This window comes from Pan troglodytes, chromosome 2, assembly GCF_028858775.2.
Source record: "Pan troglodytes isolate AG18354 chromosome 2, NHGRI_mPanTro3-v2.0_pri, whole genome shotgun sequence".
NCBI classification, from domain to species: Eukaryota; Metazoa; Chordata; class Mammalia; order Primates; family Hominidae; genus Pan; species Pan troglodytes.
In genome coordinates, this window is record NC_086015.1 from 43,117,796 (window position 1) to 43,132,123 (window position 14,328).

Here is a 14,328-nt window from a genome sequence, read left to right on the forward strand (position 1 = left end):
TACGTAATCCATATCTAGTTGACTTTTGAGACCTCAGAGCGCTGACTATCCCTGCTCTGCACCTCGGGTTCCCTCTCTGTAAAATGAGTGGTTGGAGAGATAGCTGCATGATTCTTGAAGTAATTCCAGGCCTGGAAGCTGAGAACTGGTAATGCAGGCAAAGGAGGGGGAAGAGGTAGGTGTGAGGACAGGTGGGTATGGTACAGGTACAGGGAGAGGAGTGGGACCCATGCAGGTGCAGATGGGCTGACATTCAGAAGGTGGTCCTGGGCTGAGGACTGGCCGAATAGCCCATGGCCAAATGTCTGAGGACATGGAAGGATAAATGTAATCAGTGGCTCTTGAGCAGTAGCTGAGAATGCCCTGCCTGAGGTCCTTCTTCAGAACTGACGCAGCTAATAATTGCAGCCTCACACATATCCCCACAAGTACTCACAGGGTGAACCTTTCAAGTCCAAGATTTCCAGCCCCTAACAGCCTGGACCATGTTACCAGCAACTCTTTCAAAGAGCCCCAATCTTCAGGGAACTTGGGTCACTGGGGACCTTTCAGACCAGTTAGTCCAGCAGGTAGTAGTGCTGAGCTGTTGGGTCAGCTACAGAGTCTCATGTCCTCTAGTCCTGGAGCTTGAGAGTATAACTATGTGGACTGTCTTTGCAGAGCACATCCAGGATGCCATCAGTGACCTGGAAAGCATCAGGCATCACCCAGACGTGTCCCTGTGCTCCACCATGGCCCTCATTTATGCTCACAAAAGATGTGAAATCATTGGTGAGTGCCACCATGCTCAACCAGGCCTGGCCCACCAGGGGAAGGAAAGCCCTGCCCCAGAGATAACACAGCCCCTCAAGGGCTGCCAAAGGAGATATGTCCCCTGGTGGCTGTGCAGATGCTGTTAACCAGTGAGAAGTGGCTGCTGCTCCTCTCCCCCTGGAGGCCTGGGAGAAGACTCCATGCCTGAGCCCAACTGAGTGGAAGCAGGCAGAGCCCATGACAGTGGGAGGGGCCCATGCTCCAGATCCCAAGATTTGGGGAAACACCCTTCTTCTTTGCCAAGATCTTGTCAGAAAAACCAAGCCAATATATATAATTCTACCCCTAATCTCCACATTTCTAGAGTCAGGGAGAGGGTCCAAGAGAGACTACAGACTACTATTTCCCTACTCACAATAAGTTGTGGGCCTGAGGCTAAGGATTTTGGTTTGGCCTGCCTGCTCAGCACACTGCTGGGCACAGAGAAGAGAAGATAATCTCAGACAGCACACCTGAGTCCACACCAGGGCAGCCCCTGCAGCATCTCAAGGGCAGGTACTGCTGGTTTCCAGGCCTTGGGCTGCATGCAGTGTGCTGCATATGTTGAAGGAGATCCACAGTGTCTGGGGGAGACCCCGAGGTAGTTCCCTGGGCCCTCGGTGGCCCATGCAGAACCAGGCAGACTTCCACATCCTAACTCTCCCTCTTCCTTCGCTCTTGGATTTACAGACCGAGAAGCAATTCAGGAGCTTGAGTACAGCCTGAAGGAAATACGCAAGACAGTCAGTGGGACTGCACTGTACTATGCTGGCCTTTTCCTCTGGCTCATAGGCCGCCATGACAAGGCCAAAGAGTACATTGACCGCATGCTGAAGATTTCTAGAGGCTTCAGAGAGGTACTTACCACACCATGGGGACAACAGGCGAAGAAAGCAGCATCCAAACTCATAATAGCAGGGTGGCCATCATTCCCACAAAGGGCCCTGAAACTGGGGGAGAGCCACACCCAGGCACTGACAAAACACCGGGTCTCACAGTTGCCCCACGCATGTTGTCTCTGGGCTTAGCAGAGGTTACACTTTGGCATTTGTACACAGAGTCTGATCTTTAGATAGATTTTCTATGGCTTGCACCATATTCTTAAGAAATTTTTTTTGAGACCTCACTGCAGCCTCAACCTCCTAGGCACAAGCAATCCTTCCACCTCAGCCCCCCAAGTAGCTGGGACCATAGGTGTGTGCCAGCACGCCCAGCTAGTTTTTACATTTTTTGTAGAGACTGGGTCTTGCCATGTTGCCCAGGCTGGTCCAGACTTACTGGTTCTTTTGAAGACCCAGATGAGCTGGCCACACTGGGCCATTCCCTCCCTGTAATGCTCTGCTGGAACTGAATGGTGGCTCATGCAGTGCAGCCCATATACTGTATATCTGCACTAATATGGAATTTGAAGCCTCAGTCTAGGCCATGCCTTCTCAGCAGGGCTGATACCAATTTTCAAGGGTGTAGACATGGTCCCTGGGGGAGAGGGTGAAAAAAATCTTACTCTTTATGTATAAAACACAGATATATATACAGTACACAATACACAGATACGGTATATCTGAGGCATTAACATTTCTTGGAAGGGGAGGGATTGATTAGAAAACAGTATCTAAAGAGACTCCTTAGGATAGATAATAGAAAAAGAGAAATAGAACTATAATAAAGAAATACTGATCTAGGCCATCAAGAGGGGTGCTTTAGGGCAGGGCTCTTCCAAGTCTGCTTCCCAGGCCTGGCCCTCCCCATCTGCCTGGAGAGGCTGGGTGAAGGCTAACATGGAACCAGCGAGGTCCACGAGCTCAGAACGGCTCCTGCTCACCCACTCAGAGGGCATTCCTTGGCTTCCTATGCAGGGCCAGGCCTTGTGCTGGCCTAAGGAGTGGAGAGATCAAGAGTGGCCTTGCGTAGGCCCCCATGTTGGCTCCTGACCCCAGTGTAAACAGGCAATGACAGGATAGGTGAGTGTGCCTCAGTAAGGGTCATGGAGAGCTGTAGGGGTACAGGGAGGGAGGCCTCCTAAGCAGAGGCCTCTGAGGCTGAGTTGTAAGTAGTGGTAATGGACATTAGGTGAAGGGGTTTGGTTGGGAGTGGGAGGGGCGCTGTCCAGGGCATTTCCAGACAAAGCAACAATGGGAGTCCTGGCCATGAAAGAGAGCTGGCTGCCCTGGGATCTGCACGGGACTGTGCCTGGCAGGGCCTCAGGGTTTTGGGTGGCAAAGTGTGGATCATGTGCAGGCTGAGTTGATTCTGTGCAGGACCAAGGACTTCATCTTTCATCTTGTTCTCATCCCAGGCCTATGTGCTCAGAGGCTGGGTGGACCTGACCTCAGACAAGCCCCACACTGCGAAGAAAGCCATTGAGTACCTGGAACAAGGAATTCAGGACACCAAAGATGTGCTGGGGCTGATGGGAAAGGTGGGCAGTGGAAAAGGGAGAGGTGGAAGTATTCCTGGCCAGGCCACTGGAACCAGAGACCCACCAGGTACCCCCAGGCCAAACCCTCAGTCTCCAGATGCCTCATCTCATAGATAAAGAGCAGAGGCCCAGAGAGGTTCAGCAACCAATCCAGGGTTACACAGCAGTCCAAGGTCCACTCTACTTCTCAGATTTCTTCCTGCTTGATCTGAGTTTCTGTCTCATTTGCATGGGGGTCTTCTCAGGGTCACTTTCTTAAGGTCTGTCCTTCCTTGACCCTCTCAGGCTTTCTCTCTGCCTCTGTGTTAGTTTCGCTCAGTGCCCTTCTCCCTTTCTTCTTTTATTTTGACCTTCCCATTTCACCTCTTTCTACCTGTTAAATTCATTTAGTGTGCCGTAAGAGAAGGGAGGTATATATTTTATATGTTCTGTGTTTTCTGATCTTAAGTTTCTTTTTTCTCTTGTGAACCTCATGGAATTAATCTTTGAGAGAAAAAATGTCCTCATATTTTCTTCTGTTTGCATATATTTTTATTATAAAAGAATACATACTTATTTAAGAAAACAGAAGCCTAAAAAAAGTCAACAGATGAATTAAAATGGCAGGCTTAGTCTTACCGCTCCAAGACAAATGTTAGTATTTTAGGGCAATGTCTTCTAGTCTTCTTTCTATACTTGGGTCCAGGGTGTGTATTAGGTTGGTTTTCTGGCTGGCAGAAAGCAATGGAGATTATTGTGAGCCAGCTTATCACAGAGCACCCTTGGGGCCAGCACCTGTGGAAAGAGAAGGCGGGCTGTGAATAGTCACAGCAAAGGCCACAGCCTACTCTTTGGGGAACTCTGGAGCCGGGAAGCCCCTTCAGTGAGCTCCCCATCAGTGCCTTGACACTGGAGGTGGGCTGCCCCAGGGACAGGTGTGACCTGGGACAAAGCAGCTCCCTTCAACCATGGGTAATCCCTGGAGGGAGACTCCATGGAGAGCCATCAGCCACCAACTCTCCTGCTCCTGATGGTAGGGGGGTGGGTCACACACAGCAGTCACTGTGGGGTGGGAGACAGTGTTGGTCTATAACGTAGTTTTCACCCTAGGGCATATTGTCATTTAGTTTGTTTTTCTTCATGTAATATTTTCTTTGTGTAATATTCAAAATGTCAGTTTGAACATGGATATAAAGCCAGTCTTCTACTGTATGAGCATAATGTAATTTACCAACCCAGTCCCCTATTGTTTGGATATTGGGATTGTTTCCAGTTATGCACTTAAAGTGCTTCAGTGAACACATTTATGCATAAGTCTTCATTATACGGAATAATCCTCTTGTTTTTAATGACGAGTCTCTTAATGGGGGTTACTGTAGGTCTAAGGGAAGCCGTCCTTTCAGAGTCCAATTTCAAGTCTTTTAGAAGCATTGCCCCCTGGCCCTTAGGGCACCTGTGTCATGACTCTTTGAGGAGAACCTGGTGGCTGGTGTTGGCCTGCAGAGGCCATGACCACAGCCCAATAGGCCTTGACAGAACAACAACAAAAAAAACGCCACAACCTTGCTATAGAAGTAGTTGCCAGAAAACCCTAACTGACTCAGAATTGCTAAACTGGGCCTTGGCGAGCAATTTCAGTGAGGAAATATGGAAAAGTGAATGGGAAATGAATGGAAAATGTATGGAACTGGAAAGCACCCAGTGACCTCACCTCTTCCCTTCAGGGTGACCTCACATGGCCTTACCCTATCCCAGGCCTGCTAAGTTTTCCAAGCTTGAGGCTTAGCTATCTCCCCAAAGCCCCTGCTCATCCTGTCCGAGAACCCAAGACTGTTGTAAACCTGGATATGTCACTCCTTCTCCCGGGAACTTTGAAGGGCTACTGGCCCAGCTGAGAGGACCCACAGTGCCCATGTGTCAGGTTCTGTTCCTGTTTTCATGGACACTGAGACAACCCCCCTCCAGCAAACTCCCTTCATGGGCACTCCCTTCACGGAGGCTCTTCTGTCTGGCTCCCAACAGGCAATGTACTTCATGATGCAGCAGAACTACTCAGAGGCCCTGGAGGTGGTGAACCAGATCACTGTGACTTCAGGGAGCTTCCTGCCAGCCCTCGTCCTGAAGATGCAGCTGTTCTTAGCTCGGCAGGACTGGGAGCAGACAGTAGAAATGGGACACAGGTGAGCTACTGCACAAATGGGCAGCCAAGGGTGGTAACACGTATTTACCATCTTATAAGCTGGGGAGGCAGGAGAACAAGACAGAAAGGTAAATATCGCCCATAGAGGAACTGGAAATTGTGCTATGGCCAAATTGGGATGAGGAAGAGAGCAGGGATGGGTGCAAGCAAATGAAATACACATGATAACATGAGGCTAGGAGCTGTGGCCTATGATGGCTAAATCAAGAAACAGAGGGTAAAGGCTTATTGTTTAGAAGAGACAGGGAAGGACCCATCAAAAGAACTAAAGCAAGAGTTACAGGGTAGAAAGCAGTTGCTATGAAGACTGGCAGGAGAATGAGACTAGAATATATTGCATTATTAAGGTTTTTTTTAAACTATTAAGTATAGTATACCTTAATAAAAACTTTAGGGGAAAAAAGTCACTGGTGACTTTGAGAGAAGTGTTTTAGCAGCAGGCTGGGTACATAAACCAGAGAGCAGATTTCAGGAGTTATTGGGCATGTAGAAACCAGACTCCAAGTGTAGAGTGATCTGGAAGCATTGTGAAGAGAAATGACAGCCGCTTTGGGGAGGGTGTTTGATGCAAGGCTTTTGGGGAACCAAAAAAAAAAAATTATCTCTTTAAACTCTAATGGGCACAGTGGCTCATGCCTGTAATCCCAACACTTTGGGAGGCCGAGGCAGGAGGATTGCTTGAGCCCAGAAGTTCAAGACCAGCCTCGGCAACATAGTGAGACCTTGTCTCTACAGAAAATTAAAAAATAAAATCAGCTGGGCATGGTGGTGTGCACCTGAAGTCCCAGCTACTAGGGAGGCTGAGGCAGGAGAATCACTTGAGCCCAGGAAGGTTGAAGCTGCAGTGAGCTGTGATTGTGTCACTGTGCTCCAGCCTGGGTGACAGAATGAGACCCTGTCTCAAAAAAAATAAATAAATAAAATAAAATAAAAATAAACTCTAACACTTTATTTTTATCGCAATCATTCTAAAATGTGTCATCTTCACTTTTTTCCCATAAGGAGTTAATGGCCCATGAGTTATCACTATGACTTGTAACTGAATTATAGGGAAATATATAGCACAGGTCTAAAAAAAAGCATATAATCAAACCTCTTCCTTCCCTGGAGAAGAATCCTAATTCCTCTGCTGATGACTGGAACTTGAATCTTATAGAGAGGTGCTGGTAGCAAATCAAACTTATCTCTACCCTGCCCAGCCCACAGGCGCCACACATGTAATGCCTGTGTGGACCTCAGCTTCCCTCTCTCGCAGTGTAAACCTGGCCTTGGTAGGAGCTTGCTTTGGAGGCTAGGCCTCAGGCCAGCAACTCACCTGGAAGCACCTGGCTGAAGCCATATGTGGATGTTTGTGGCCTCCCTGGCCCTGCTGTGCCCATGTGCAGGGAGACAGTGTTTGGGGCCAACAGATTGAATCCAGTGCCCCAGCGTGTTCCCTCATGGAAGCTTTCCCAGTTAGTGGGATTCATAGAATTCCCTCACTGATTTTTAAAACTCTGCTCTGTAAAGATGTGTTTCTGTTTTCATCCCTAATATATTTTTTCTTTCTTATTTTTCTTCATTAATATTAAAAGTTTGCCTCTCTTATTAGTCTTTTTAAAGAAACAGCTTTGAGTTTTGTAGCTCCTTTCTATTATATTCTAATAAAGTAGAAATTTTGTATTATAAATTCTATATTATATTCTTTGTGTATTCTAATTTATTAATTTCTGCCCCCCCCCCTTTTTTGGGGGGGAATGTCTTGCTTTGTTGCCTAGGCTGGAGTGAAGTGGCATAATCATAGTTCACTGCAGCCTCGAACCCCTGGGCTCAAGTGATCCTCCCACCTCAGCCTCTTGAGAAGCTAGGACTACAAGCAAGCACCACCATACCCAGCTATTTTTTTATAAGCTATTTTTTGTTTTTATGTTGCCCAAGCAGGTGTCAAACTCCTGGGCTCAAATGATATTCTTGCCTCGGCTTCCAAAAGTGCTGGAGTTATGGGTATGAGCCACCATACTCAGCCTAATTTCTGTTCTTAACTTTTTTATTTCCTACCAACTGCTTTATTCCAAGGTATTTTGCTATTGTATTCTAACTTTTTAAAAATTTTAGTTTTTAGTTTTATTTTTTAATTTTTAATTGGTAGAGATGGGATCTCACTGTGTTGCCAGGCTGGTCTTGAACTCCTGGCCTTAAGCAATCCTCCCACCTCAGCATCCCAAAATGCTAGGATTACAGGTGTAAGCTACTGTGTCTGGCCTGTTTTCTGACTCTTGAGTTGGATGCCTGTCTCAACCATTCTCAATTTTACTTTGGAATATAAGCATTGAAGTCTGTGCATGTCCCTTGAGGTACCATTTTTGCACAGTCTACACATTTGGATATGTAATATTTTTCCATATCATTTGGCTCCAAGAATTTTCTAATATCTGTTTGATTCTTCTTTGGTCTATAAGTTATTTCAAAGTATGTTGCAGTTTTTGTTAATTCTGACATGTATGAGGTTTACAGTGCTTTCAGAAGTATCAGAAATGGTTAGAACTTTTTCAATGCTGATTGTGTCTAATCATGTCGGAATTTAGTATGTGAATTAGACTAACCTGCTATTAAGCAGAAAGTCATTCCCTGACAGGCTGAAAAATGGGAAAGAATCTTTCTATAAAGAAATAGAATATTGAAAACCTCATAGTATGGTCAGAAGCTATAGCTTCACAATAGTACAAAATTGAAACCCAGGTTCCTTTTCCATCTTACAGTGACTGCCCCCCAAGTGCCTTTCTGGCCACCTCCAGTCTCTGGCACCATGGTCATGTCTGGTTAGTTGGGTTATGAATAAGTTTCTGTGGCAAAGATACCCTCAGATACACAACTTAAATAACATAAAAGGTTATTCCTCCTCCAGGTAAAGTTGGTGGTGGCTCAGGGCTGGGATGACAGCTTAACTCTGGGGAGTCCCAGGCCCCTCTGTCTTGTTGCTCTGCTATTCCTAGGATAATGCTCACATGGTCCACATTCCATAGAGTAGGCAGGAGGAAAGGGGGGAAAGGGAAGGCATGCTGGTAGGGCACAACTGGACAGCACACCCCTCATTTGCACTTCTATCCTGTAGGTCAGACCTTTGTCACATGGCCAAATGTAAGCTGCAAAGAGAGGCTGGGAAATGTCTTTATTCTGAGCAGCTTGTGCCTGGCTAATTTGGGAGTTCTATTATTAAAAGAAGAGGGGAGAATGGATATTCAAAGACAATCAGAAGTCGCCAACACACCATCCCAGCCTTGCCTATCAATACTCTCAATTCATGTGCCTCCTCTTCTTCCTTCAGAATCCTAGAAAAAGATGAGAGCAATATTGATGCCTGCCAAATTCTAACTGTGCATGAGCTTGCAAGAGAAGGAAACATGACCACAGTAAGTTCTTTGAAGACTCAGAAGGTGATCCTTGAAACAGAATCAAGGAGGAACCCTTCATAACCTGTGCACCTGACCCAAAGCCCTTGTAGGGAGCTCCTGGATCTCAGCTTCCTCTTTTCTACCCCACCCCTATACTCGCTGCCAAGGAGGCCTGCTCTGGTTTGACTCTTTGAGTTGTGTAGCTTGGGAGTCAGGCAGTGAGATTGATTCTAGGCTCTGCCATGTGCTGTCTGTGGAAGCCTGGGCAGGTGTCCCCACCTGGATAAGCCTCAGGCTTCCTGTTTGTAAAATAGAATTCCACACAGGACTAAATGTGATAAGAAGTGGGAGAGTTTGGAACAGTCCCTGGCACACTACAGTAATTCCATCAATGTTAACTGATAGTAGAAGTTGTGGTAGTATTTCTGAATTCAGGAAATGCCTTTTTTTTAGGGGATAGTTGGAACTGCTCAGGCATTGGCCAGGTAATACTGGGCCCCAAACATGCTCGTAAGTCTTGTAGTTTTCCAAAGAAACCAAAAATAGCCCTCAAATGCAGTCAGAAACACCTAGAATTCTTAGTGAAACCTCAATACCCAGACAGGTTCTCATTTTCAAAAAGGTTTGTTTTTAGCCAAAGCATTGCCTTTTAGATCAGTGAAATATATTGCCTCTATGGAGAGCATGGCAAACCAAGAGTCTCTAAGGGGTCATGGTGGGAAGGGGAAACTTCTGGTTTCTTCTGCACAGCTCTGAGATTGTGGATTTTGTGGGATGGGGTGAGGTAGAGGGGAGAGTCCGTATTTGGGAGAAAAAGGCCCCAGCCCTTTTCGTCTCTGGGTAGGAATAACAGAATAGGACTATCCTCAGCTCCCTGTGACTCCAGATCCCTAAGCAGGCCTTCCTGGGGCCTGGCCTGAAAGTTAATCCCAGGGGCAGACTTAGCATTTAGCTAACTGAGATTTAGCATTAGCCCCTTTTTTACTCCCACTTCAAACCTTGGGACCTACCCACCGACCCCCGGCTGGCTACCCAGTTCTAATTTTGTTCATACTTACTGAACAGAGTGGACCCATACCATCCTTGGTTTTGCTTTTGGCACTTCTCTGCAGCTGGGAACTAAGAATTCCTTACTCCTGGGTGGGGAGTGGGAAAGAACCTAAGCTTTGGAATCTGTCAGTGACCTAGGTGGCTGGGTGACCTCAGACCACTTGCCTAACCTTTCTAACCTTTCATGTGTTGGACAGGAAGGTTTGGAAAGTTCGAATAGTTATACTGACTTACATTTGATTCATGTCAAAATGGAGCAGAGGCTTCTGGGCCAGCACAGTTAGTTTGCTGCTGGCCTGGCAGGCTGCACTGTGGACACAGTGAGGGCTAGCTCCTGGCTCTACCTGGGTGGGTCTGAAAAGGCAACTTCTCTTCACAAACTCAGGAACAGGGCTACTCTATGGGTTAGCCCTGCTCCATAAGGAGCAGTCAAAAAAAAAGAAAAAAAAAAACAAATTCAGGAACAGAGGGGCAGTGCCAGCTCTGGATGAATAATGTCCCCAGGAGTTCCACTTATAGGCCTTTGAAGTAATTCTGATGCCTGGACCACTCCAATTCACTTAAATCTGAATTTCTGGGGGGTTGTGCCTGGGCATGGGCATTTTTTAAATCTCCCAGCTGATGCTACTATGCAGTCAGGGTTGAGAACCACGGCGCAACTCTGACCTTGCACCTTGCATGTTGACATTCTCTGTTTTGTCCCTGCAGGCTACCAATCACGTTAGAAATCTGATTAAGGCACTAGAGACAAGGGAGCCCGAAAATCCAAGCCTCCATCTTAAAAAAATTATTGTGGTTAGCCGACTGGTAAGAAGGTTCTTTCCTGGTTCTGAAATGGTGCTTCTCCCTGCTTTCCTTAGAGGAGAACTGTGCTCCCCCAGGAAGCTCCTTGAGTGCCTTACCCCTCCCTTCTGGCTCAAACTTGTCCTTTCAGGGTAGTGGCTCATATCCTGCTGTGCCTACTTGCCTCTGGCTGATAACTGTGACATGTGGGTTCTACATCCTTAGCCTAGGTGCCCCCTCAGAGATGCCATGAAGATCAGGGAGACGGGGTCTGAAAGTGCTTTTGGAGTGGGCTGTGCCTTATTTGGGGAAAGCGGGTGGTATTGCAGCTGTTATGCAGCAGAGCCACACCCAGCTCTAGCCTCTAGTGCCTGGGTGCCCATCTCCCATATTCTTTTTTGTGGAGGTGACCTGAGAAGGCTGGCCTGCCTAGGCCTCTCAAACATCAGGGAAGGTTCAACTAGACCAGATTGCCAACAAATCTGTATCTCTTTCAGACCCTTCAGCCCCAAAGCAAGATTTACTAGAAGTAGTTGCTGTAAGAATGAAGGCAACTCTGGGACCCCAGGAACCAGAACTGTGGAGTTGCATAGGCACCATCTCTCCCTCTGTATGTCTGATTCTCTCTGCCTTGTTCTCCACACATGGCAGGGAACATGGCTGATGGCAGCCTTTGGGGCCACTTCTTATTACTGGACACATTCAGCTTCAATTTTTGAAAAACCTCTTGGTGACTCCTTAGACCAATTACTGTGACCAGACAGGGGATAGGTCCCTCAGAGGACCCAGTGGCTAGAGGCAGGTTCCACAGATGTGGCCAGTGAGAGGTTCCTTGGGAGCCAGACAGCAACACAGACCCAGCTGCCTAGACACACGGTACCTCTTGGGCTCTCCTGGGCCTACCAGCCCTGCCTACCAAAGTGTCCCCCGTTTCTGACATGACCTTGCTCATACAGGCTGGACTGACTGGTTTCCCAATTCCCACCTTCCTGTTTCTTGCAGTGTGGGAGTCACCAGGTGATTCTAGGGCTAGTGTGTAGTTTCATCGAGCGCACCTTCATGGCCACCCCCTCGTATGTCCATGTGGCCACAGAACTGGGCTATCTCTTCATCCTGAAGAACCAAGTGAAAGAGGCCTTGCTGTGGTATTCAGAAGCCATGAAACTGGACAAGGATGGCATGGCTGGTTTGACAGGTATATGCAGGTGTGGCAGGGCTCAGGGATGGGTGTCGGGAGCCAAACCGGGCAGCTTCCATGGGTCCAGAAGAGAGGTGCTGGAAAGCATTCTCCTTGAAGGGTATGTGAATTTTGGGGTACAATGTATGATGGGGTATCTTTCTGGGAATCCACAAGTATAGATGTAAGAGGCACAGCAATGCTCAGAGGTATGATCAGAGTCACTCTGATCTCCACCAGACCTCCAATGTCTGTCTACACTGACTGCCCCAGAAGACTAACAGGCTGAACCTTATACTCAGTGGGCCCTGCCTCTTCTCAGGCTGCCCAGGCCGGGGTTGGAGGCAGTTCTACTCACCACCAGTCCCCACATGCAGAGCCTCTAGATTCACCTCTGTAGACCCTCCTTCAGGGCTCTGAGCTGAAAAACCACCAAAAAGAGTAGCTCTGAGAATTATATATTTCCCTGTCTGTCCAGGTGACTTTAAAAATCTTTTCTATAAATGCCAAATGAACTTTCTACAGTGCCATTTCCATTTTACACATTTTTTAAAGCCCCCTACTCCATGGTCTGTGGTGAAGCAGACCATGTCTGAAGCAGCAGTATTTGGTTTGGGTTGAGGAAGTTGTGTGGTCCAGTGCTCAAGGCCCGCCGACTCTTGCCCTGGCTCTGAGGGGCTATGTGTTTGGGGCCAAGTCACTTCTCCTTTCTAAACTCCAGGCTCCTCATCTGCATAGCACATTTATCAGAGTAGTTTATCTTGACTTCTGGTTCAACATGTCAGGCTGACCCCCTCAAATCCATGCTTTCCCTCTGTCCCCAAATCCCATGAAAATAATGAAAGATATCTTTAAAAGGTAATGAGCCAGGCATGATGGCTCACGCCTGTAATCCCAATACTTTGGGAGGCTGAGGTGGGCAGGTCATTTGAGGTCAGGAATTCGAGACCAGCCTGGCCAACATGATGAAACCCCATCTCTACTAAAAACACACAAAAATTAGCCAGGTGTGGTGGAGGACACCTGTAATCCCAGCTATTCGGGACGCTGAGGCCGGAGAATCACTTGAACCCGGGAGATGGAGGTTGATATGAGCCAAGATGACACCACTGCACTCCAGCCTGGGCCACAGAGTGAGACTCCACCTCAAAAAAAGAAAAAAAAAAAAAAAAGAAGAGTACATAGCAGCGTGGACCAGAAACTTTGAAGAATTTCACATTTCTAGAAGATGGAAGGCAAATGGTGTCAAATACATGGGAATTCGAAGCAGATCTAGAAACCCATAAGCAAACATAGGCAGAGATGGGTTAGCTAAAGAATTTAGTAGACCAGCTTTCCCCAAAGAGTTCCAGGAAAAACAAAAACTAAAAAACACGAGCTCAGGGTCACCAGAGGCTGAGTGTGAAAGCATGCCACAGGGCAGTGAGAGTGATAATAGGAGGATTACTGGAATCATGCCTCGGCCAGAGGCTAGAATCCAGGAGGTGTGTATTGGGTGTTGGGGCAGGAGGGAGAGGAGCAGTGCTCTGGATGATTTCCCACCGTAACCAGGGACATGAAGGACAAAAGGACTTGGCTGCTCAGCACAAAAGCAAAATTCCCTAGAATGTTCTTCCACCAGGTTGAGTCCTTCCCTACTTCCTCCTTCAAGGGGCAGAGTCCCAGTGGTTAGCCAGAGGAAAGTCCACTGGTCAGGATGTCTGTCCCACTCTCCCAGTCCAAGCTGAGCCCACCTGTATGTCCTGGAGTCACCATATTTTCTGCCCAGTCTGACAAAATCAGTGACCTTAACAGTGTGTAAAATGTGCCTAGTTGCTGTCCTTCCTTTATAAATCTGCTAGCAGTCTGAAAGGTTGGCCGAGTGGAACATGCAAAGCAGTAGCCCTCTGAGGAGCAGAGTTAAGGTTAGTACAGAAAAGACTTTTCCTCCCAAAACACCTTCAGTGTTTGGAGAGGCTATTATGTCAATAAGTAAAGAACATGCTACTGTGAAAAAGGTACAGGAACAAAAAAGAGTTGCCAAAAATAAAAAATATTATTGTAAGGTAAAAAATTTCATAAATGGGCCTAATAGTGGGATGGATATAACTGAAAACTAAGATGGTGATGAGGAAGACAGTCAAGAATAAATATACCAAAGTAGCAAAGAAATACCTGTGCAAGTAGAATAGCTTGCTTCAAACAGATGAGATTTGTCCTCCCAACATCAAAACATATCACAAAACTACAGTAATTAAGTCCCTTTGAGGCCAGCACTGACTGGGATAAGCAAATAGATAAATGGGATGTAACAGGCCTTATTTCAAACTAATAGGTTGTTCACCAACTCCTAGTTGGATACCCTGCTATCCATTATGAAAAAGAAAAAAAGGTAAGTTCTCATCTTACACCATACTTAAACTTCAGATGAATTAAGTATTAAACATAAAAATTAAATGAAACATGGGTTTCCCTGGGGATTCTAAGCCTAACTCCAAACTTGGAAGCTGCAAAGTTTGGCTTTGTGGCTCTACATGGAAAAAAAAAAATAGAAGCTGCAAAGGAAAATATTTTACCT

At 46.8% G+C, this 14,328-nt stretch overlaps 1 protein-coding gene across 26 annotated transcripts in view; it reads left to right on the forward strand.

Annotated features, from left to right (window-relative positions):
• Positions 1-14,328, forward strand: part of TTC21A (tetratricopeptide repeat domain 21A) — a 31,425-nt gene that overhangs the window by 1,831 nt on the left and 15,266 nt on the right. For 14 of the 26 annotated variants that reach the window (XM_016940748.3, XM_009445194.4, XM_016940749.3 and 11 more), the window contains exons 3-9: positions 661-771; positions 1,483-1,649; positions 3,089-3,211; positions 5,213-5,370; positions 8,695-8,779; positions 10,520-10,618; positions 11,597-11,789. In XM_016940748.3, the coding sequence (XP_016796237.2) occupies positions 661-771; positions 1,483-1,649; positions 3,089-3,211; positions 5,213-5,370; positions 8,695-8,779; positions 10,520-10,618; positions 11,597-11,789 (936 nt within the window). Of the gene's footprint in view, positions 1-660; positions 772-1,482; positions 1,650-3,088; positions 3,279-5,212; positions 5,371-8,694; positions 8,780-10,519; positions 10,619-11,596; positions 11,790-14,328 lie in introns of all 26 variants that reach the window. The other 12 variants (XM_016940751.3, XM_054681700.1, XM_054681702.1 and 9 more) reach the window with 4 other exon arrangements.